Here is a 23,969-nt window from a genome sequence, read left to right as displayed (position 1 = left end):
TGACTATTTAGAGGTTCTTTTTGACCTAACTCCCCAGTGTTGTCAAGATAACCAGCCAGGCTGACAGACTGTTTTGACTGGCTGTGAGTGACTAAACTAATCTTGACTAGGAAAGCATAAATATTATCCAGGCCCATCCACATTTATCTTTCACACACAGCCACACACACCCATCTATGCTCCTGCCCAGATACTCATTCCCTATGCTCTGCAGGTGACTGAAGAATCAGATGGCACTTAACACCTTCCTCCTTTCACCTTGATCAGCTTTCCTCTATGGACAGAGAACAGCAGATGAAAAACTTGTATTTTCTGGAAGACGCTTAGACCATTTCAAGAGAAAAGGGCCCCGGTTGCTCTTCCTTTTTTCCTCTCTCTTGTCTTGGCTCTTTGAGATTTGACAATTGTATCAGAATTATTATTGACTTCCCAAGGGCCTTTGTGATTACCACTGAGTTGTCGCTCTGCTGACCTTGGTTTTTTTTTTCTGAAAAATCCCCATGACTGGGCACCAGTTTCGGTAGGTTGCTCTTAGTCATTATAGGCTCCTTAATTTCCCCTTTCATCCTGGGCTTATCAGCTGGATTGTATCTGGGATCGCAAATTGAGCTCTTTCATTGTGCATGAGATTCTTCAGCCTCTCTGTTATCTTGCACTCTGCTCTCTCTCTGGGTAGCAATCGGGGTGACTTTCAGGTTTCTCTGCCTGGTTTGTTCTTGCTGTCAACGCTGTCATTGTCTGCCTGTTTGCCTTCTGTCCCCGGCCAGGAGGGAGTTTCCAACACTGTCACGAATATCTCCTGATGACTGACACTCTGTACATTCTACCTGCGTTTCTCTCTCCTTAGGAGAACCCAGGGGAAGTTGCTGACGTGGAAGAGAAAATGGTTTTATTTTTTCCTCTTAACGTGATGTAGAAGTTGGTCTGTGATATACAAACATTGGTAGATCTGCTTCCATCTTATTTGAGAATGGATTCAGCATCTTAGATGAGCACATTTGAAGGGTAAAATGTGATTTGTTTTGTTTTGTTTTGTTTTGCTCAAGTCCTGCCTAAATCACCAACCTCTCTGCTCTCCTGCTTCTGCCTCTGGGGTTTGGCCATCCCTGGGCCAGGCCCTTGGCCTCTAGTTACTCCTGCTGCTATATTGGCTCTGGCCCTGGTACTCAGGCCTGATCACTGGCCCGGTGGGGGCACAAGTACCCTAGTTTGGGGAAACAGACCTCCATCTGGTTTCTGTACCAGTTATCTAGTAAGTGTTATTGCCAAAGCCCAGGCTTCCAGACCCGGCCTGTCCAGATGCTGCATTTGCCTCTGTCACAGTCCAGGGAGCTGTTACTTCTAACTGGCTTCCGTGGGGCCATCTCCTGCTGCCTACTGAATCCTGGAACATCACTAGCGACTGGCTTTGCTGTGGCTAGGGAACATCCGTTGAGCCAGCCTCCTTCTGGTCGCCTGCTCTGCTTTTGTCGTGCTCGTAACTTTTTTTAAACTACTTCAGCACGCACAGTGATGTGTGTGTGAATTTAATCCAAAACGGGAATGAAAATTTAAAATTCCATGCGTCTGCCATTGGTGGTACTCGCCCTAAGGGTGCTTAGTTTGCATTTGAGAACTTTGAATCAACAGCTCATAGGCCATTCATTATATTTTAAATTGTACCTCAATAAAATTGTTCAGAAAACGAAACCAGACAAGCCTGTCCTCCTGTGGCTACCTCCACAAGCTCTTCAATTATCTTTTTTTTTTTTTTTTTTTTTTTAAGAGACAGAGGTAGTCAGAGCAGGAACACAAGCAGGGGGAGTGGGAGAGGGAGAAACAGGCTTCCCGCGGAGCGGGGAGCCCGATGCGGGACTCGATCCCAGGACCCTGGGATCATGACCTGAGCCGAAGGCAGACGCTTAACGACTGAGCCACCCAGGCGCACCTCAATTATCTTTATCCACAATTAGTACCAGACGCTCTGACACTAGCACAATGTGCTTGTTACTTGGGAGGCATCTGGAGGGCCTGTTAAGATGCAGACTGCTGGGCCCCATCCCCAGCGTGGCTGAATCCGTAGATTTTAGGTGAGGCCTGAGGGTTGGCATTTCTACTACACTCCTGTGGGGTGCTCAGAGGACCACTTGGGAAAATCTGACATAACGGAGAGTAGGACTGCTTTTTCATCAGTGGACTTCTTAGCAATGTACAAGATACATGATTTTTCTAGAAATAATGTACAAACACTGCTACTCTTGTGTGAACAGGGCACAGAAGGTCAAGCCAGCCCCCATGGCCTCTCTTGGAAGATTGCAAGAAATGCAGACTCTTCAGCACAGACACTAGACCTATTGAATCCAAATCTGCACTTGAACAAAATTCCCAAGTGATCCAAACACATGGTAAAATTTGGAAAATACTGACCTCAACCAATGTAGCACACATGGTCTGATTCAGTGGTCTTCCACTGTAGATTCACATTAGAATTATCTACAGTCTCTAAAAGGTAGATTGACAGTCCAGCTGGGCTCAGATTGTTAATGAGAATCGCCAGGAGAGGCATCCAGCCTTCTGAAATGTCTTATAAGCTCCCCGGGGGGTTCTAAGGTACAACTAGGTCTGGGAGCTACTAGTCTGGTCTCTGAGTAATAGCCACGTAGTATTCTTATAACGTGTCCCAGTTGGAAAGGTCTTTTGCTTGGCCTGTCTTCGAAGTTCAGTACTGACAATTTAATGGCAACTAATACCTTACCCTAACAAAAATCATTTCATTTCCCTTACATGTAGATTCATAAGAGAAAATGTGTAGAGTTCTACCTACAGTGTCTTTACAGTCTAATAAGCCTCTTTAAAGCTCAAATGCCTTCCTAAAACCAAGTTTCTGGTTGAATATAAAGATAGAATTACTCTGCTCTGATTCTTCATCTGGAGGTTGGTGAAATGAAGCAATTTTACATCCTAAGCACCTTAAAAAGAGTCTTACCTTGCTGCAACATTGGACCCTGTGGAAATCTTGGAAAGCTTCATAGTTTGCCTCTGGTGCATGGTTTTAGGGGAGGAAGAATGAATTTCCCTCTACCTTTCTGGGTTCCTGGCTGAGACACCCACCTTTAATAAGAGAGAGATTAACAGGAGAAAAAAAATCTAATTAAATGTGTCCAGGAACCCCACAAGACACGGAAGGCTCTCTGATAATCAGGTAATTGAGGTGTGCATGCCATCCTGAGCTAAGGAGAAAGAGGCTAAGGGTCTGGGGCTTTAGAGGTGAGGAAGACAATTCACAGGAAGATGGGAAGGACAAATGTTTGGAAACATGATTATCATGCCCTGTGGTGAAGACATTCTTGTGTTTAAAAAAATATATATATATATATTTTTGGTAATAGCTCTCTTCCCGGTACAGGCCTCTATCTAAATTCTTTTAGGCAGTTAAGAGAGAGGTAAAAAGCTCTTCTTGAGTTTATCGGGCCTTGATTGTCTCCAGCTCAAAATAAGCCACATGCCAAAGTGGCACATTCTGGGGTGGCCTGCCCTGAACCCCATCAGTAAAATGAGTCTTATTACCGGAACTCACCGTACAAAGGAATCAATGCTGTATTTCACATTATATAAATTCCTGGCTTATGTTGTTTGAGCAAATGACAACTAATTAACTGTTAGAACAATTAAGTACCTTGAGAATAGTCAACTGAGATCTGCCCTGATTTTTTTCTGATCCCCATTTACTTAAACAAAAAACCAAAAACAAAAGCTCTGCATGGATCAGGTTTATGAGTGACAGGTAACAAGAAGGTCCCATATTTTAAACATCTCAGATGGCCCCATCAGCTGATTCTTTGCACAGCGTGGACATTGGAAGGTGAAAGTCACTCCTTGCTTCCTTTTGTTTCCACATGCAAGCAATTGAACCCACGTGTGTAGGTCACCATTTCCATGCTAGTGAATGCAGATTTGTTCAGCCCAGGTAGGGAGGGATAGGACAAAAACAAAGTAAATCAGGAACTGGAGGAGAGCTTTTTCCAGGGTCCTTACTAGAAGACCAGATATCCCAGCCAAGGGCACTGTGGGAAACTATCGGCTCCCATAGGAAACCAAACCCAGATCTTTCTAGGTGGGCAACGGAAGTAGATACTCCAGGTGGGGGAAGGACCCTTCTCAAACTGGGATGTGCACACGACTCACCTTGGGATCTTATTAAATGAAGATTCTGATCCAGTGGGTCTGGGTGGGATGAGACCTGAGAGTCTGCGGTTCTAACCAGCAACCCGAACGTGTTGATGCTATTGGTCTAGGAGCCAACCTCCTGACTGAGCGGCATGGGTTCAGAACAGTGCCTTTATATGTAAATTTGCAAAAGAGCCATTTGGAAAGCTCATTTCAACACAGGTTTCTCTTCCCCAGCCCTAGAGACAGATTTCATAGACAGGGCCTGCTGATTTGCCTTTTAACAATTCCCAGGTGATGCTGCTAGTCCCTGGACTATGCGTGACAAGGCTGTAGTTAACTTGGAACAGACTTAGTAAGATGACTCTGCCTCTTCTACCAGTAGCCTTCTCTTTAAGAACAAAGAATCACACACCAAGAGATGAAGGAAGATGCCACTGAGTCTTCCCTTTGGAGAAAAAATGACATAGCATACTCGGAGAGTATCACAGGGTCTGTGTTATTTTTTTGCTTTGACAACATGCTGTTTTGACTGAAGACTGAAAAGGACGCTTCTGGAATAAAATCTAGAGATAAGATTGAGCTAAAAGAACAACAACTCTACCTGGGGCAGTGCTGACTGGCAAGTAATGGGACTAGTTATTTTAGGATGACAAAGCTACATGTGCATTAAAAAAAAAAAAAAGCTAAGAGCTCAAATACCAAAATGTTGTCAGTGGCTAGCTCTTGATGTCAGCAATGGGATTTGGGGTGATGTTCACTTATTGCTGTATACTTTTTTGCTTTACATTTTTCTGCAAAGGACATTTAAATACTGCTTCCATAACTTAAAAAAAAAAAAAAAAAAAAAAAACCCTACCAAATGTTTTTAAAGGGAAAAAGGGAGGTATACACCCTGTGTGAATTCATATTTTTTTGGTTTGGTTTTGTTATGTCTGTGCCCTTCTGCTGCTTTTTTCAGTGGGAAAGGGATTGTTTAGTCCATGACAGTCCAGTGTCCCAGGGGCAAAGGAGAAAGCTAAGGGCGAGGCCACGCCATTTGCTTGGAAAATGGACGCCCGCCTGCGTGGTGAGAACAAGGAGTCCCAGAGGAGAGGTTGTAAGTCCCTAGGAGAAAATCAGAGGCAGCTTCTCTTCTTCCCTCCTCTTCTAAACCATCCAGCTAAGCCCCAAGAGTCCCTGGAAGGACCTTTCTTGTCCTTCACCTTAGAAGGGCTGAAATAAGCTTTAAGTTCGAATTGGAAAAGATTAAGAAATCAAGAGAACAACCTGCTGGGGAAAGGGAGAAACTACGGATTTGGACACCCAAATTCAATGGATCCTTTGGGCTGGTTGCATGGGCCCATTCAGCATGGCCAGACCAGAGGGAGGCACCCAGCGTGGTAAGAATCCTATCACGAGCGTGTCAACATTGAGCCGATGAGTGTGCTCAACATGTGTCAGGGAGTGATCCTTCTAGAAACACACAGCCCTGGGCTTGAAGATGTACCTTTTAGGGCATTATGTAGACTCTTAACATATGTGCTTATTTTCAGCAATTCAAGGAAACATATTTAAGTCACAGGTTTTTGTGTTTTTTTTTTTCCTTCTGTTAGTCTGGAAACATTCAACGAAGTTCATATGCATCTAGTTCACCCACAGTACAACTTTTCAGCTAAACTCTAGGGCTCTGCTGTCACCTGCTGGCATTTCATCTACTTTGTTAGAAACTGCAAAAGAAACGCTCAACATATTTCCTGAAGTCTCTTGGTCTTAATATGCCAGGTGTCAATTACCTGGAAGACCATGGAGAGAAGGAAAGGCCTGATGGGACTTGTCCATGTCATGGGGGGGAGACGTGTGAACAAGCCTTAAGGAAGGGCAGACAACAGAGCCTCTCAGCCCTGAGCCAGCTGATCTTGGGCAAGGCCCTTGACCCTCACTCTCATCATCGCAAAGAGAAGCAGCAACAACCTCCCCCACCCCGGGGCCCTTTAGGGCCTGTGAGGATTCCAGTGGCATTTCCTACTACCTAAAGCATGAGTACTGTCCCTGGAGTGATGACCTCAGAGGTCACTCCCGGAGACCTTTCTGTCACAATAAACAAGATTCTTCACCAGCATTATATTTTCAAAAGACGGATGAGTTGTTGAAGCCTCCTCAAAGTCTGGTATCTCTGTAATTTATTTTTAGGAACAACTAAATCAGAATGCTCAGAAAAAGCCAGTGAACAGTCTCAGAAATTGCCCAGTTTTTTGCCCTAGGAAACCATGGACTCTGTTTTATGTTTTGGAACACGGAACAAGCCTTCAGGTTGAGAAAATGTTGCCCAGTGAATGCCAACCTAATTATTTATGTTTTTCTGTCTCCTCTTGGGAAACACTTTGTGAGCCTGCGGTTTGTTAGGCCAACAACAGGATATTTGAAGGTCCCCAGGGAATTATAGTCCCATATTTAGCCTGACAGAGGAAGTAAAGGCTGATGATGAAAATAAGGCATTTCTTTAATGCTACCAGTGCCTTCCTTCCTCCTCCCTCAGAATCCTGGTGTCACCATCCCGAGGCTTTCGATGCTATTTATGGTCCTCAGGAAATGGCCTTTTCTAGTTGTGGAAGGAAATTGACCTCTTCTGGCTCCTAAGTCCTCCTTCAGAAAACTGTTAGGTATGACTGGAGCATAAAGAGGAAAGCCAAAACTGTCCATTAGACTCTTACCCATTGGGATGACTATTCTCAAAATGAAAACAAAGCAGGAAAAAAAAAGTGTCAACAAGGACTTGAAGAAATTGGAACCCACATGCGCTGTTGGTGGGAATGTAAAATGATAACAGCTGTGTCACAGAATGGTGGTTCCTCAAAAAATGAAAAATAGAATTACTGTAGGATCCAGTAATTCTGCTTCAGAGTATATACCCCAAAGAATTGAAGGCAGGAACTTGAAGAGATACTGGTATACCCATGTTCATAGAAGCATCAATCACAATAGCTGCCATTAATCATAGTAACAAGCCAGGTGTTCATCAACAGATGAATGGAGAAGCCAAATGTGGTCTACACAGCCAAGGGAATATTATTCAGCCTTTAAAAAGAAGGAAATTCTGACACAGGCTGTGATCTGGCTGAGCCTTGAGGACATTATGCCAGTCAAATTTGTCAAAGGGCAAATACTGTATGATTTGTTTTTATAAAGAACCTAGGATAGGCAGATTCATAGAGACAGAAAGTAGAATGGTGGTTGCTAGGGTTGGGCGGGGGAGAGGAAACTGAGGAGTTGTGTAATGGGGACAGAGTTTCAGTTTTGCAAGAAGAAAAGAGTTCTGGAGATGGATGGTGGTAAAGGTTGCACACAACGTGAATATTACTTAATGCCTTTGAACTGCTCACTTAAAAATGGTTCCAATGATAAATTTAATGTTATTTGCATTTTATCACAATGAATTAAAACCACACACACTTTACAGAACTTAGTCTTTACCTTTGGCCCTTGCAATGACTAAATCACTAGCCCACGTTAAACCTGGTAATACTGTGCAGGGCTGTCCGATATAACCTTCTGTGTCAACGGAGATGTTCTTCGTCTGGGCTGTCCAATGTGGTAGGCACTAGCCCCATGTCGGCTTTCAAGCACTTGATATGTGATGAGTGAAATGGAGGCACTGAATTTTACTTTTATTCAGTTTAAACAGCCACATGTGGCTAGTGGACAGTGCAGGTAGACTATCCATCTGTACTACTATGCCCAAATATTTTCCCTTCCTCAGCACAGAGGAGTTGGCCTTAATGGACGGGCCAGCCTTTTCTAGTTGAATGTCCTTATGAGAAACAAATTCCTTTACTGCCGTGTACAGTCTTCCTTCACTTTTCCTTGTAAATCCATGGAGTGATGTTATGAACTAAAACTGAGGTCCAAGTCCTTATTATACAGAAATTATGTAAGTGCTTCAGTATTTGCACTGGATACCCCAGCAATCAGTGCATGCTTTACTTTTTAAGGCTCTGCTGGAAATCACAGACAGGTAAGATATGTGACAAATTTCTTAGATTGAAATAGAATCACACGATAAAATTGATGAACCCCAAACGCATTCGTCCTCTAAAATGGGAATAGCTAAATATGTCATCATGTACTGTATAACGTTGCTTAGAAATAATGAAGGTTGCCAGTGGCTGAAAAAGGATTTCTATTTAAACAGGCTGCAAATAGAAGGTTTAACAAGTCAATCAGTGGGCAGCGTTCCTTTGTGACAACCCAGTGTTTAATGATGCTCTAGATGTTACATTTATCTTCATGGAAAGAATGAAAGCTGTTTATTAAAGAATAAAGTATGGCATGCAAAACAAAGATTGCTCAAAGTGGCAGGGAGGAGATAAAAGAAGAGTTTACATTATTCTTATACCGAATGGATACGGGCTGTTTAATAAAAACCACCATTTTCAGTTCCTGTGGTGTTGCTCACCAGGAATGCTTTTTCTTTCTCTTTCAGCAATGGGTAGAAGGACTGAGATCAATCATACACAACTTCAGGGCCAACAATGTCAGTCCAATGACCTGCCTCAAGAAACAGTGAGTTTTATTTACATCACTCTTTGCTCTTGGCTGTTAAAAAGCAAAAGGTCAGATTAGGAGATGAAGGCTTCGTGTATTGCCAGGCCACATTGTCCTTGCCTTCCCCTCCATGCTCCTGACCCTGGAAAGGAAGTTCCCGACACACACCTGGACTCTTCATGCCACTTGGCAGGGCACGTGTGATCAACCCGTAGCCCAGACTGATAAGAAAGGAATGATTGATGGCAGGAAGGTGCTGGAACTTCAGTATCCTCTGGGTCATTGGCCCCAGACAATAGTTCTCCATGCCTGGGGCCATAGTTGGGTGCTGTTGTAGCTGGAGCCTCTGTTGTGTGAGACAAAACTGGGGAGTGTGGCCAAGAGAAGCACTTACAAAAGCACCCATTTCTAGGGTCACAAAGGAGCACTGGCCCCAGGGACTGTTCAGCACCCATTCAGGGATCCAAACGTACTGGCCTTACCCCAGCTCACAGTATCCAAAATCCAGAGGGATGCCGCCGTGGTAGATTTTTAACCCTTCCCAAGTTATTCCATCAAGGTGACGTGAAAGTTACTCAAGTAGAAAGCCTAGCCAAAGCCAAAGTCAGCCTGTTTAAAAAGCAGCAATCAGTGCAGGAAGGGGGCTGCCCGCCATCATGGACCATTGGCAGGCAATTGTAGGTGCAGAAGGGAACTACGCTGAGAAATTACAGGAATAAGCCTGCACTTGCAACCAGCACCAAGGGTGTGATTCCTTGGACTGTCCAGCAGGAGGAAGAGAGGTCAGCCCTTTGGCTAGTTTCACCCTTAGTTTTGGTCCCTTTGGCGGGTGCTTGAAGAGAACAGGCTCTTGACTACAGTCCCAGCTTGGCCACTTAGTTCTTGGGTGACCCTTGACAAGTTCTTAGCCTCGTGCCTTTCTGTTCTTAATCTGTGAATGGAGAAGGTGACCAGAACTTATTTTACAAGATTACCACACAGATGTAATGAAGTCCTGGAAAACGCCCAGCCCAGTTCCTCCTTCATTCAGTATTAGTGATTTTGATTATTATGCCAGCCCTCTGGTTTTCTTTCCGTCACCTTAGTAGGGGGTGGTTAGTCTTGTAAATACCCGTTTGTCCTGCAGCTGCTTCTCCTCTTCCTCTGTAGTTGCTATGGCATGTTTTCTTAGAAATAAAGAGCAACAATGGATATTTGACATTCCACTTTGGGCATTGATAGAATCCCGAAGGATCTGAGACTTTGAGAATGCCCACTTAGACCTGAGGGACCCCAGTATCTGTAGGTGGACACCAGGTCTTATCTGTCCCCATTGGCGTCCTGCTGGGATCCCTTTATGGAGCTGGTGTTCACCCATCCACCAACTGCCATGAGGGTTAACTCATCAAGAGGTCACACCTGCCCACTTCTGCAGAGAATGACCCTGTGCTGAAAGCGGAGTCACTGTGCCCAGGAGACTGCACTCCTCTCTTTTCCTGGTGGGAAGCCCATGGCCCATAATGGGCTGGAACAGGATATAAAAGGCCAGCCCCCATGCCACCAAGTCTGGTGCACAATACGCTCCAGAGCCCCCCCTGGCATCAGGCTAAAGCACCAGCAGAGACCACAACTTTGTGTGACTGTTCTGGTCCTTTCTGCTTCCCTCACACCTGTTGTCTTGAAAACATTCTCTGAAAAGGAGTCACTTGGGCCTCTAGGAGATTGCCAGAAGACGGAAACTTTACCAAATTGTCATGTTCAGTTCATTGTTAGAATATTATTGACTGGTATCCATGAGAATGAGAGTTAATAGCTAGGAACAATCCCAGCACCTACGAATGAATATTCTGCGTCCCTGTGTGTCCAGAAAGCCTGGGGAAAGCAAGGAGTTGCTTACCATCAATTTGAGTTGATGAACTTCTCTTCCTCTTGGAAATTAAGGAAGGTGCCCATTCGATCTGTGCTTTGCTGCACTGGGAACAGGGAGTGGGGGTCCCCGTGGGTCCTCAGAACAAGGCTGGCTGGTGTCACCGTGCAGTTGCATTTCCATCTTAGTAAAGATTATTAAAGAGCAATAATCAAGGATGAGACCAATCACCAAAAAAGTACCTGCAATTTGTTTTGCTCAGTGCAAACATCCAAATTTCTAGTTCATCTAGGGTTGCTGGGAAAAATACAGAATTCCCAGTTAAATTTAAATTTCAGATAAGTAATAGTTTTTGAGTATAAGCATATTCTGTGCAGTATTTGGAACATACTTGTGAAAAAATTGTTTTTCTGAAATTCAAATTTAACTGAGAGTCCTGTATTTATATTTGCTAAACCTGACAACCATAAATTCATCTCACAGTATATTATTGTCTCTAGTTTTCAGAATAAATGTTCTTTGTTTGAATGAACTTTCTTTTAAAGTTCTTAACTGGATTGAAGTGTTGCTCCTAAGAAACATTGAAACAGTGTTATGGTTGTTTTCCAGCTGGATGAAATTGGCGTTTATGACCAACACAAATGGTAAAATTCCAGTTAGGAGGTAAGGCCATCGTTTCTGTCTATATTCCATATCCTGGGCCGACCCTTGTGATACCAGACCAAAGAGAGAGCCCATCACAAGTGCTTGTTAATTGTTTTCACTAAAGATATTTCTGGAAGTTTGGTTTAAATCACTCCATCAAATGCCGTGTTTAGTTTGGAAAAATCATTTGTGGATGTAAAGTTGCATTTTTCTTCAGAACGGGTAGCATTAACTCTACTTCGATAAAGAACATCTGAAGATGTAGCAGATTTCTTTTTAATCTTCAAATATGTGGGTTTTTAGGATTTTAATGTCTTTCATCTTCTTGCCCTGAGTGACCATTAGCTAAAATGAAAGGAGTTTGTACTGTGCACCTTTATTGGAAGTGTATAGACTGTGTCTTCAGAAGAGTGGTATCTCTGGACGGTGCTTCTCATTCTGGGCCTTGCTGTTTCCTTGGTGGATGGGGCAAGTGGATGCCTTTGGCTTCTGGCCACTTGGTCTCTAGGTGTACTCTCCCTGACACCATGCACTTTTCAGAGCTGTCACTTTTTCCCCTTGCTGTGCCCAAGGTAACAGTGACAATGAAAAAAAAAAAATGGCAGTAAAGCCTGAATGGAATCAAGAATGAAAAAAACAGGGGCACCTGGGTGGCTCAGTCGGTTAAGCATCCGACTCTTGATTTCAGCTCAAGCCATGATCTTAGGGAGATCAAGCCCCGAATGGGGCTCTGTGCTGAGCATGGAGCCTGCTTAAAATTCTCTCTCTCCCTCTGTCCCTCCCCCACCCCCGCTTGAGTGCATTATCTTAGAGATAAAATTAATAACTAGATCTTAAGAAAGAAAAGAATGAAGAAAACATGAACTAGATTTGTCTTCCACATGTCTTCTTTAAAAAAAAAAAATCTATTTATTTTAGAGAGAGAGCATGAGTGAATCAGGGGGAGGGGTAGAGGGAGAGAGAATCCTGAAGCAGACTCCCCACTGAACGTGGAGCTCATGCGGAGCTCAAACCCAAGACTCTGAGATCATGACCTGAACCAAAATCAAGAGTCGGTCGCTTAACACACTGAACCACCCAGGCGCCCCTCCAACATGTCCTCTTTAATACTTAAGCTGATATATTTCACCCTCTGAGGATTCCCAATGCTTCCTTCTTTTCTGCCTCTCTATTCCATTTCTGGTGTTAGGATTTGCTAATGGTCTGTGGGGACATTTTGAGATGGTAGTGATAGGGATTCTTTACCAAACTCTCCTAGTATCTTTTTGGTTGGTGTTTGTGTAAGCACTTCATGGAGATTCCAGAAGCTGGAGTGGACTGCAGAGCATCAGCTGTCCACATGAAACCAGGAATGTGTTTGGATTCATGAGCCTAAGCCCACAGCTGAATTAATCATGGGTTCCCTAGATACCAACCCAGTCTTCTAGAATTCTCCAGACTTAGGTTCATGTTGACCTCCTCTCTGGACACCACTTTAGTGAAGAAGCCAACTGACAACAACAAATAAAACCCAGAGCTACTGGGTAGAGTCTTATCTTGGAACTGTTTTATCTGTCAGAGATGAGGCAAACAGGTCACCAGTTGATAGCATTTGAGCAAATGCATTCAAGCAGTGGCATGCTGATCACACTTAGCCATTTCTGACTTTTCTATACCTCCCTCTCTGCCCAGCCACCTCATTCTGCCTTGAAACTTCCATTCTGTATCCCTAGGAGATTATCTCCATACTCTCTCAAAATTATTCTTTTCACATTTAACGGAATCATCTTAGGGGCATCTGGGGGGCTCAGTCGGTTAAGCGTCTGTCTTCGGCTCAGGTCATGATCCTGGTGTCCTGGGATTGAGCCCCATATCAGGCTCCCTGCTCAGCGGGGAGCCTGCCTCTCCCTCTCCCGCTCCCCCCTGCTTGTGGTCTCTCGTTCTCTCTCAAATAAATAAAATCTTAAACAGAATTGTCCTAGAGGCCATCATTTTAATTCCGTGCTCTATAACAACCCATGTGTTATAACAGAACTGATAGCATTTGAGCATAAAAAACCATAAAAAAACAGAACTGGAATATCAATGAGAAAATTAAAAGCATACAAATCATAAGGAAGACCATGGGCAATATTTTTACTTAACCTTTTATTAAGGGCTTACCAAGTCATACACCTCATGCATTGTTGTGGTCTTTATAGATCTACATGTAGGATTCTCCTTTTTATTAACTTACTAGCAAATCAATTTTATGTCTACTTTAGAAAAAGAAAGTAGAACCTTTAAAAAAAAAAATGCCCTGTTAGCACCTTTGACTGATAATTGTTGGCAAAGATACTTTAAACTGATCCTTATTTTTTTTAAATCCTTTGCTCTGTTGAGCAATAGCAGGACAATTATTTTAATATATCCCAGCATCCTACAGCTACTGCCCAACATATAGTACGTTTTTCTTTAAAATCTATATTGAATTAAGAAGTCCAAACTTAGCACAGACAGCAGTGTGGAGAACAGAAATTTATGCTGGATCTGTTTTTACATACTTACCGTCCTGCTTTTTCTTCCAAGATAAGGTTCAGGAAATGGACAAAGTAGAAACACATAGATTGCAATCAAAGCACTTCTAACTAACAACTCTGGTTTCATTTATATGTATCCTCCTAATCAAGCCATTGTTAGACAAGCTTGGAAGTTTTTTTTATGGTTTCAAAGATCTTTATCGGTATGTTCACATACAAAATTATTACCATCCTTTTGTCATTTTCTTTAGCTCTCTTTGACATGAACACTTTGGTGCCTGCCAGTATTAACAGGTGTTTGACACAAGACATCTGTGATTCGGGGGCAGTTTGTTCAGAGTTGATGGAGAATTGACACCAAGCCAGAGAAAAGCGGATGAGTCCCCTGGTAGATGAGCTGCCAAGGGCTAGGTGGAAATTGTTCTGAATGTTTTAATGGATATGAAGAGTAAACACTTTTAAAATGTCATTTCATCACTATCATTCTGGAGTTCTTAAAATGGAAACTATTAGTATAGTGTGCATACTGTTAAAAGGGATCTGGCTTCATAGTTGTTCCATCGCTTGGGAATGGCCCCTGCTCTTGAGTATTAGCTGAAATTTAATATCCAGGAAGTTGCCGGAATGATTAATGAAGAAAGTCTTACTCTTTATCTCCCTCTTTTCTTTCCATGTGTATAATCTTAGGCAATCTGCCTTTCTCTCAAACTTACAAATTCACACTCAGTTTATCTTCCCACCCAGACCAAAGCTTTGAAAGTCACTCTTTTCTTTGCCATTTCCTATTCCTTGTAACCTGGAGTTGGAACCAGTGGCTAGAGAATCAGGAAATGATAGCCAAACATTAATTGTGGGCTCTGGCTGGAAGTAGTCTTTTTTTTTTTTTTTTTTAAAGATTTTATTTATTTATTTGACAGAGAGAGACACAGCCAGAGAGGGAACACAAGTAGGGGGAGTGGGAGAGGGAGAAGCTGGCTTCCCGCTGAGCAGGGAGCCCAATGTGGGACTCGATCCCAGGACCCTGGGATCATGACCTGAGCTGGAGGCAGACGCTTAACGACTGAGCCACCCAGGTGCCCCTGGCTGGAAGTAGTCTTAAAGGAGACCGTTGTGTTAAAGAAGCCTGAGAGCTTTGGGTATGGTCATGGCAGCCCAGCTCCTATGTAACTATTTATGTCCCAAAGGCTTAGCTCATCTGTGAAGGGAGTAGGACCCTACTGAGGCTTCACAGCATGAGTCCTCCCTGAGTGTTTCAGAAGATGGTGTTAAAACCATGGAGTGGATTGTAGGCCCGTTGAGGGCAAGGAAAGAATGAGACTCCCTTGGTTTCTAGGATCATTGCTATCTTAGTCATGTAAAGTCTGCTGGAACATGGAATTGAACCAGAACTCTTAATAGGCCTGGGCACCACTCAAGGGTATTTGCTTTCTAGCATTTCTTTTGGGGAAGGTGGTTTATTTTGATTCAACAAAAAGTCATTGAATACCTGTTAGCCGTGAAGCGCTATCTTGTACTCTGTGGGCATGGAGCTGTATAAAAAGAGTTGAATCAGTCAGTCCTTGATAAATACTCTCTCACGAAATGCCTATGACTGTACCTAAAATGTCCCCAGGCTTTGATAAATGTGTTTCTCTCAGGACCCCGTTAAAGGGGCATTCTTTGGGCCTCTAATGTAACTGGAAACTCAAAGAATTCACCTTTGCGCCACCACCCTCTTTACCTCTGAGGGAATCCATTTTAAGGCCCAAGCTCTTGGATAGCTGTCTGGAGCAAAGACCATAAATGCACTTTATTAGATAGACCGGGGGGATGGCCTTACTCCTATTCAGCTTCCTTGCTCCTCTTTTCCATCCTGGGTTTGGTCTCCTTTAGAATGAAGTGGGCAGGGGTGCCTGGGTGGCTCAGTTGGTTAAGCGACTGCCTTTGGCTCAGGTCATGATCCTGGAGTCCCAGGATCGAGTCCCACATCGGGCTCCCTGCTCAGCAAGGAGCCTGCTTCTCCCTCTGACCCTCCTCCCTCTCATGCTCTCTGTCTCTCATTCTCTCTCTCGCAAATAAATAAAATTAAAAAAAAAAAAAAAAGAATGAAGTGGGCAAATCAGTGGTGATGTTGCCCAGCCCAAGCCCCCTCAGGAAAGGGGGGCCAGAGAAGGAGCCCCTCTAGGCCATAATGCCACCTCCTCGCGTCTAGTTTTTGCACAGTCACGTTGTTAGGCTCTGCTTTGCCCTCACTAATATATTCCTACATGGATTTTCCTCTCTCCTGGCACGAGACACCCTATTTTTTTTCTTTTTCTCTCAATCTCTTTATCTGCCCCCCACCCCCACCCCCAGTGCAAAGGCTTGGATCTCCTCCTCCCGTGAGACATTCTTGTTCTCTTTCCTATTTACTTCTTGGCACTTCAGCAAGCTCTAGCCAAAAAATGCTATTCCTATGCCCTCTTCCCTTCCTCCCTGCCCTTCCCTCCCTCCACCCCACACCCAGGTTCTGTTTCACCAGAAAGGCTCAGGCCCTGTGCCCGCTACGGGGTTCACGACCACATCGGTCCGTTCTCTTCTCATTGTTCATGCCTATCCAAACCTACCCGAAGCTCAAGTTCACTGAGATTGGAGGCAAACAGTTTCCTTCTGCAGGCATCCCAAATGTGGGGATGCTGTTGCCTGTACCTCTCACATTAACACCTAATTTTTTTTTTTAAAAGAACACTGAATAGCTACTTTCCCCTATTTTATAAAGGTCCAATAAATTGCTTCTCAACCCAATTTAGTGTATACAAATTCCATGAACTCTAGGGAAGTGGGAAGATGCGGGCATAACACCGTCTACCCTAGAAACCAGTTTACTTGATGCCAAATACATACGCTCTACCATGTCTGTAGATGTGTTGAAGAGAATCCGTGGGCCACTGTGGAGTTGAATGCAGCTGTGTGAAGCGCTCTTAAAAATGAACTTCTTGCAGTATTCTTGGACCAAGTATGAAACAATAAAGCTTTGAAGGAGCACGTAACAATTCCTTTACCTAAAGTTAGTTCTCCCCAGTCTATTTTGGAAAGTTGTGCTGTGCACTTGAAGAGGTGCTTTCTCCCACTCATCAAGAATAATTGGCTCTCAGTGCTTACATTGGGATGTGGCTTCCACTTAGCGTGAATGGAAGAGTGCGTGACAGGGTTGGGCATGGGGAGGTGCTGTTACAAAGCCCCTTGTGCTCACAGAGAAGGCATTCCAAAACCAAGCTTGCCAGATGAAATGGCTGTACCCTCACGTCAAGGCTGGACTTCTGAAATTAGAGTTTTAGTTATTATGGTGACAGATTCCCTGGGCTTCCAGCCACAGCATGAATGAAGACTCCTTTGGTTGGCTAAGGCATGGCTCAGAGCCAAACATGAATTCTAGGGTACCCGCTCCCATCCTCAATAGGTCATTCTGAGTGTCGCCAATGTATTTATCAGAAGAGGAAACAGGCTCATTAAGGTGTTGCTCATTTTACTAGTCTCGATGTACACCATACGTGCTAAAGGGCGAATCATTATTCAGAAATACCATGTATCAGGGTAGTACCAAGATTCTACTGCAACACTGAACAAGTGTTTCCCTGTCTCCCCTCCCCACCACACCTATCCCTTTCTCAGTAAACTTCCTAATCCTTGAGGCAGCTGGTATTCAGAGTGGCTCGAGGGTGCTTACTCAGCTCAAAAAAAAAATGTAAGGCCACCTGGGTGGCTCAGGTTAAGCATCTGACTTAGGCTCAGATCATGATCTCAGGATCCTGGGATCCAGCCTTGTGGCGGGTTCCTGGCTCAGCACAGAGTCTGCTTCTCTCTCTGCCTCTACCCCTCCCCATCCCTTGCTGGTGCTCCCCCCTGCTTAAATAAATAAATAAGATCTTTAAAAAATTTTAAAAACATATCTGATAGTGCATCTCAGCTGTGGTAAGTTTGAAAGCAAGGTATAAGGGCCATCCAGGCAGAGGCTGAATTCTGTGGAGCCTATTTTTCTACCCCAAGCCTAGATAGTATCAACATGAGGTTTTATTCTAGACCTGTCCCATCTAGCACATGCCTTTTTCCTGAGAAAGTTATTTGGTAGGATCAAAATTTCTCATTGTTTTGGTCCACCAGTATGTATCTCCACAGCTTCTGGGGTTCCCAAGCACCCAGGGGGACACCCATCTGAGAATCAAGTTGCCTCGGAAGTGTAACCAAAGGGATATTGCAGGAGCTAGTTAGGGAAGTGAAAAATACCTAAAAATAAAAACTAAATGTATTTTCCTTCCCCTTCTCCCCCTGCCATCCTACAGTCCTGAGTATCGCTTGGATTTTTGCCTCATAGAAAACAGAATTAACAAAACGTGACTTTTTTTTCCCCCCCTTCTTTTCTGCCCTAGTATTACTAGAACTTTTGCATCGGGGAAAACAGAAAAGGTGATCTTTCAAGCACTCAAGGAGTTAGGTCTTCCCAGTGGAAAGGTATTTATTCATTTAATCATGTGTTTCTAAAACGATTTTGTCTATTTATGTTCTCATATGAAATAAGCCAGCTTATCTATGTTCAACTGATGTCATTTAGATTCAAAACTGGTTATAGTCACATCAAGTACAAGTAACTTTCCCTTCTGCCCGCCTGCCTGCCTTTTGTTTTCTGGGCATTTTAAACTAAATGTTTTCAAATTCAAATAGTGTACTTCAAAATGTTTTTATCAACTCTATTAAGAAAAGGAAATGACAGCCAGTCTGCTCTTTTACACAGCTTGTGGAAAGCTTATTTTATTTTATTTTCTGAGAGAGAGAGTGGGGAGGGGGTTGGCACACAGAGGGGGAGAGAGAGAATCTCAAGCAGGCTCCACGCCCAGTGCAAAGCCAGACGCTGGACTCGATCCCAAGACCCTGAGGTCATGATCTGGGCCCAAGTCAAGAGTCGGGTGCCCAGGGCACCTGGGTGGCTAAGATGGTTAAGCACCTGCCTTCGGCTCAGGTCATGATCTCCAGGTCCTGGGGTCGAGCCCCATGTTGGGCTCCCAGCTCAGCAGGGAGTCTCCCTCACCCTCTGCCTCTCCCCCTGCTTCTGTGCACGCTCTCTCTCTCTGTTTATATGAATAAATAAAATCTTAAAAAAAAAAAGAGTCGGATGCCCAACTGACTGAGCCACCCACGCGCCCCCAGAAGGCTTATTAGAGAAGCCCATCTGCATTGCCTTGACCAAGCACAATGTCAGCCTGAATAATTGACTAATAAATCCAGTTCTTCAAGATGGCTGTGGAGTATTTTATAAAGCACCCCTCCCTCACAAACCATTTGTGTTCCTGGCCCTTTGGATTTAGAATAATTGAAACTAATTTATTGACTGCAAGAAAGATTTTAGCCTGTTACTACTTTAACAAATCCAATTTGAAATACAAACTTCAGGATGAAAAGTAAAATTTTATATGGTTGTCCTGAGCCCCTTCATGTGGTCTTGTGAAAATTCACAAGATAAACATAAGTAAACACTTGGTTTGATTTTTTCAGCATCCTTTAGGCAGGCACTTGCTTTTCTCCATCAAGGAGAGAAAGAGGAAATGTTCCTTTATATTTGTTTTATGGGGTGTTTCCCAGAGCGAGCCCAGCTGTAGTCAGTGTTTGAACACACAAGTTATGGCTGCCCATGGTAACCAGAAACACCCATTTACACATGCCGGGTGCTGGCAGGACGGCCTGACCACAGCTGGGATTGGCCGTCTGGCTTCTCTCAGTAAGAATCAGAGATTGAGGCCCTGGGAATCCAAGGTGGTCATTGCTGTACTTCATGATCCTGTAGATAGATTCTTCCCCTCCAAGGAGAAAGATGTTGCATGAGTTATGACACTCATTTGTTCTTTACAGAATGATGAAATTGAGCCTACGGCATTTACTTATGAAAAGTTCTATGAACTGACACAAAAGATTTGTCCTCGGACAGATATAGAGGATCTTTTTAAAAAAATGTAAGTTCTACTTATGAGAAAATGTCACATTCTTGTCCCTTTAGATTTTTAAAACATTTTTTGTGGTAATGTTCTAATATAGTATCTTGAGAGTCTCTAGGATTATGTAGCTAGGGTTACATTTTCACCCCTTAGTTTATCACTGTAAAAGTTCACTCTGAGTTTTTGAGAAACTTTTACAAAAATTAATGGCAGCACCTGGAACGATTTTCCCCCCCCTTGCATTGGCTTTACTAACTACCTACAATTTTAACCTGCTCCTTTAGGTATTAACCCATTATGTGAACTAACTAGATTCGATTTGGAATGTTATTATGTTGTTGAAAAGTTCATTCATTCTAGTTATTTCAAATGGATGACTTACATGTTGTTTTTAAAATAACGGTTTTCAATAATACTAAACAGAAGAATTGCAGACATTTTCTGTGAGCTAGTGGGAGTGTTTTCTTTCTCTTGTTGTTGGGTTGTTGCTTTTTTTCTTTTTCTTTTTCTTCTTTTTTTTTTTTTTTTTTGTTCTTACAACCAGTCTCTGGCCATTTTAAGAATGCACCACTACTTCAGGGTTAGAAATAAGTTTAGAATTATCATCAACAAATGTCAACATGTAAATCGTACCTACTGTAGCATCATATACAAAAACTTACTTTTTCTAATAAATTTCTTTTCAGCAATGGAGACAAAACTGATTATTTAACGGTAGACCAATTAGTGAGCTTTCTAAATGAAGTAAGCTTTTTCATACATTAACTCCATAAAGTCTGTGTGCAGTGGCTTGCCTCCTCCAGTGTCCCCATTGCATGCCCGCATCATACGCCCTATTCGCTTTGCTTCTGACCTGCTGATCTTTCCATATGGCTTTCTTTACCAGGTGCAAAAATCAGCTGCTGCTTCTGGGTGTTTATGCACTTCCTACACGTTGGCTTTGCACACTGCTTTTTTTTGTTGGTTTTCTTGCTGTGATGTATAGCTCTGGTTCTGTGTGTGCGTGTGAATTTTATAATATATTCATTTAATTAAATGTGTCTATGTTTTTGCAAGATGATATTTAAGGTACTTTTTTTTTTTCTCCTGTTGATCTCATTAAATAGAGAATGGATTGAAATTACCACACTGTAGTTGGATTCTCCATTGCTAACTTTTTCTCATACCTTTGCATGGACTGGAAAGCTTTATTTTTGTCTTTTAATGGATTGCATGTAAGAACGATATGTAGGTTCCAAGAGATTATTTTGACAACGAGCACAACAGTGGAGTTCCTGGGTGAAAATATAGTATATATTAGGCCAATTAGATTGCAGGTCAAATTTTTAGATTTTATTTTTATAACAAGCTTAGGGCTCATTTTAGAATATGATTCACTCAACAACCAACACTGGTTGACAACATTTGCTGAAGCACAAGCAAAAAATATTTTGAAACACATAAAGGTTGCAACTTTTGTTACAACTAAAATTAACTTTTTTTTTCTTTGTATGTACAAAAGAATGTACTGTTCAGTGAAACCCATTGAAGCTCTTGCTCATCCAAAATGGAAAATGTACTTTTTTTTCCTAGCACATTAATGGAATGGACAATATATTTTTGTTTCAAAACAATTTTTTAATATAATTTAACCATTATACCATATAAAGAGAAAATATTTGAAGAGAGAGTATCATGCCAGACATGAAGTATTGACCCAAAGAACAGGCAACAGGCAGACTGTGATTTGCCAGTTTGTGGAGACAAATCACATCTTTGCCAAAGGGCTTCTGCCCTGTTAGGGCTCAGTGGCTCCCAGCTGGTAGGGTTGCCCCGACAGAACTATGATAACCAGAGCCTAAAAGCCCTTGTGCCAGGAAGAATAGCTACTCCATTTATCAGCACAGTTGCCTCCACTTTTAATAAGCCTTTCAGTGCAATGCAATATTTATTTTACTTGAAAACATTGCAAGTTTTTCCACCCCACTAGTTTTTGGTCATGCGAATACTATGTTTAGAATCTTTACCCAGATATTATCCACATTCCTGTGCCACGTTACTCAGAAGTTAAGTTGCCTTGCTTTGTTTCCTTTAACTCCTTCCCCTTCTTCTGCTTTATTTTTAAGATTTATTGTTTTATTTCCTTCAGCTTCTTCATGCACTTTGGGTCACTCCCACTCATCTTAAGTTTTGGTGAGATGGGCAGGAAAGTCTTGCTTTTGGCTAAAGAGGGAAGACCGTTGGGAGGCACGGAGAAAAGCTCTATCGTTGGTTTGCTACTTCCTAGAAACAAGGTCTCTTGCGCATTCTGAGATGAAGCTGGCATCCAGGCATCTATGAAATATGACAGACACCTTACTATGTGTGTCACCATGACAATAAAGAAACAATTCTGAAGTCTTGAGGATAGTGTGGTATTCATGGGCTCTTTATCTCACGCCTTTCCTCGTATGGGTTGTTTTTGTAAGCCTACCCAGTCATCGCTTCTCATTTTTATGAGTCTAAGACATAACATTTAATTTTTAAAAGATATGATCACCCATGCTTTCTGGCTCTGCCATCCAAATTCTTTCTTCAAATACTTATTATTTGATAAGCTTTTATATATCACTATCACGGTGGCCAATAGCACTCATTTGTTTTTATGTTTTCTTCTGCGTGGCTTCTCATTCATGATAAGGAAGCATCTTTACTTTTGGGGTGGGACACATGGACTCCGTGTGATTCTTGATTTCTTTAGATCATAGAGACTACAAGATGGTCCAGGAAAGTGTACAGCCTTTGTTTTTAATCGAAGTGCCCAAATCTCGTCCTTTTCTCTCCTAGCAAACTGAACTGGAAAAACTAGATAGCAATCTGAATGTATCCTTGAAGAAATCTGTCAAACTTAGAAAACATTCTGCCAGCTCCTTGTAACCTTCTTTTGAGTCCTATAGTGGCTCTTCTCCTCTCTCCAAAATCAGAAGCACCCTGTAGGCAGAACACCTTCGAAACCCATAATGAAAGGAGATAGCATTCACTCGAGAAGAATGCAGGCATTGCAGTGTAGGAGTCTATGGCTCCAAAAGCTTAGATCTAAACATTTTCAAAATGCCTTAGCTACATAGTGTCAACAAGCCAAAATTCAACACTGTGTTAGAAGCCCCAGATTATGTGATAAGATAGGAAAAATAAAGAGTCTCATGAATACAAAAGGACAGAGTCCTACTCATCGTTTGAAGATGATGATTCAGTACCCTATCAAAAATTATCAACTGAAAAACTCCTTGAATGAGAGTTCAGCAAAATAACCAGAGAAATGATTGACAAAGCAAAAAATCAACAGATGCATGTATACCAGCATTAACCAATTAGAACAAGTAATAGGGAAAAAAAGTCATGCTGCCTCCCACCACTTTCCAGCTTGTAAATCCTTTTATTCTTCAGATGAAATTTTATGTTCAGTGTACTCATGTCTATCTCCAGGAAGCTGGAATGAGAGGAGAGACTACTGGCCATTTACTATCTTGGTCACCGTAGAGGGGTTTGTCCCACCTCCTCCCTATCCATGTCATCAACACTTACTAGCTTTTCACTAGTAGCTTTAGACCTGCTTCTCATCTGCTTCTCAGTCTCTCCTCAAAGCGTGATCCATGGACCATCAGCAGCAGCATCCTGTGGGAGCTTGTTAGAATTACAGAATCTTGGGTTCCACCCCAGACCTACTGACTTGAAATCTGCATTTAACAACATCTGCAGGTGATTGGTCTGCACATTAAAGTTTGTGAAGCACTGTCCTAGTGGATTACCTGGATTCCTCTTTGGAATGCTTAGTATGGACGGGAAGAATGTGAGAGTATCATATATCTTCTGTTATTCTCCATAATGGATTTAGTCATAGAAATCCACCACTCAGATCCTAAAATTTTGCCACAGCTATGCTTCTTGCTCCCATCAGTGAACCAAGAGAAACTTCTCTTCTTCCTGCTTTCTGAAAATAATAAACCAGAGTCTGGGAGAGCCAGTAAAGGTGCTCACTGTGAGCTGCCATGTGGTTAGATACTGCTTCCAACTCCGTTCTCTATCTGTGTTGGGGCTAATTAATGTCCCTGGGCTTTAGTTAATTTCACCTATCTTTCCGCATTTCCAATGAGAAGCCAAATTGATTTCAGTTTTACCTTTATTCTCTCACAAAGATGATAACTGAGGGGGAGGGCCTACAGAATCAGGAGATGCATGGAGGGCTGGAGAGAGAGATCAAGATGAGAAAAAGAGGGAAAAGGTCTTAGATGACCACAATTTTCCAGAATTAGCTTTATTTTCTTGTTGCCAGTGATCTCTCCTCCTGCTTCACACACATTATACGATCACGTTAGGGCTAGACATGTTTATTTATTTTATTTTGCAGTT

General features: G+C 42.6%; 1 protein-coding gene across 8 annotated transcripts in view; it reads left to right on the top strand.

Annotated features, from left to right (window-relative positions):
• PLCB4 (phospholipase C beta 4) overlaps positions 1-23,969 on the top strand; it is a 410,588-nt gene that overhangs the window by 295,535 nt on the left and 91,084 nt on the right. For all 8 annotated transcript variants that reach the window (XM_035005855.1, XM_035005853.1, XM_035005852.1 and 5 more), the window contains 5 exons: positions 8,609-8,688; positions 11,126-11,179; positions 18,045-18,126; positions 19,519-19,619; positions 20,288-20,345. In XM_035005855.1, coding sequence (XP_034861746.1) covers positions 8,609-8,688; positions 11,126-11,179; positions 18,045-18,126; positions 19,519-19,619; positions 20,288-20,345 — 375 coding nt within the window. The remainder of the gene's footprint in view (positions 1-8,608; positions 8,689-11,125; positions 11,180-18,044; positions 18,127-19,518; positions 19,620-20,287; positions 20,346-23,969) is intronic.

This window comes from Mirounga leonina, unplaced genomic scaffold (assembly GCF_011800145.1).
Source record: "Mirounga leonina isolate KUSES-001 unplaced genomic scaffold, KU_Mleo_1.0 Mir_150, whole genome shotgun sequence".
In the NCBI taxonomy this organism is placed as follows: Eukaryota; Metazoa; Chordata; class Mammalia; order Carnivora; family Phocidae; genus Mirounga; species Mirounga leonina.
This window is presented reverse-complemented; position numbering and strand designations above follow the sequence as displayed.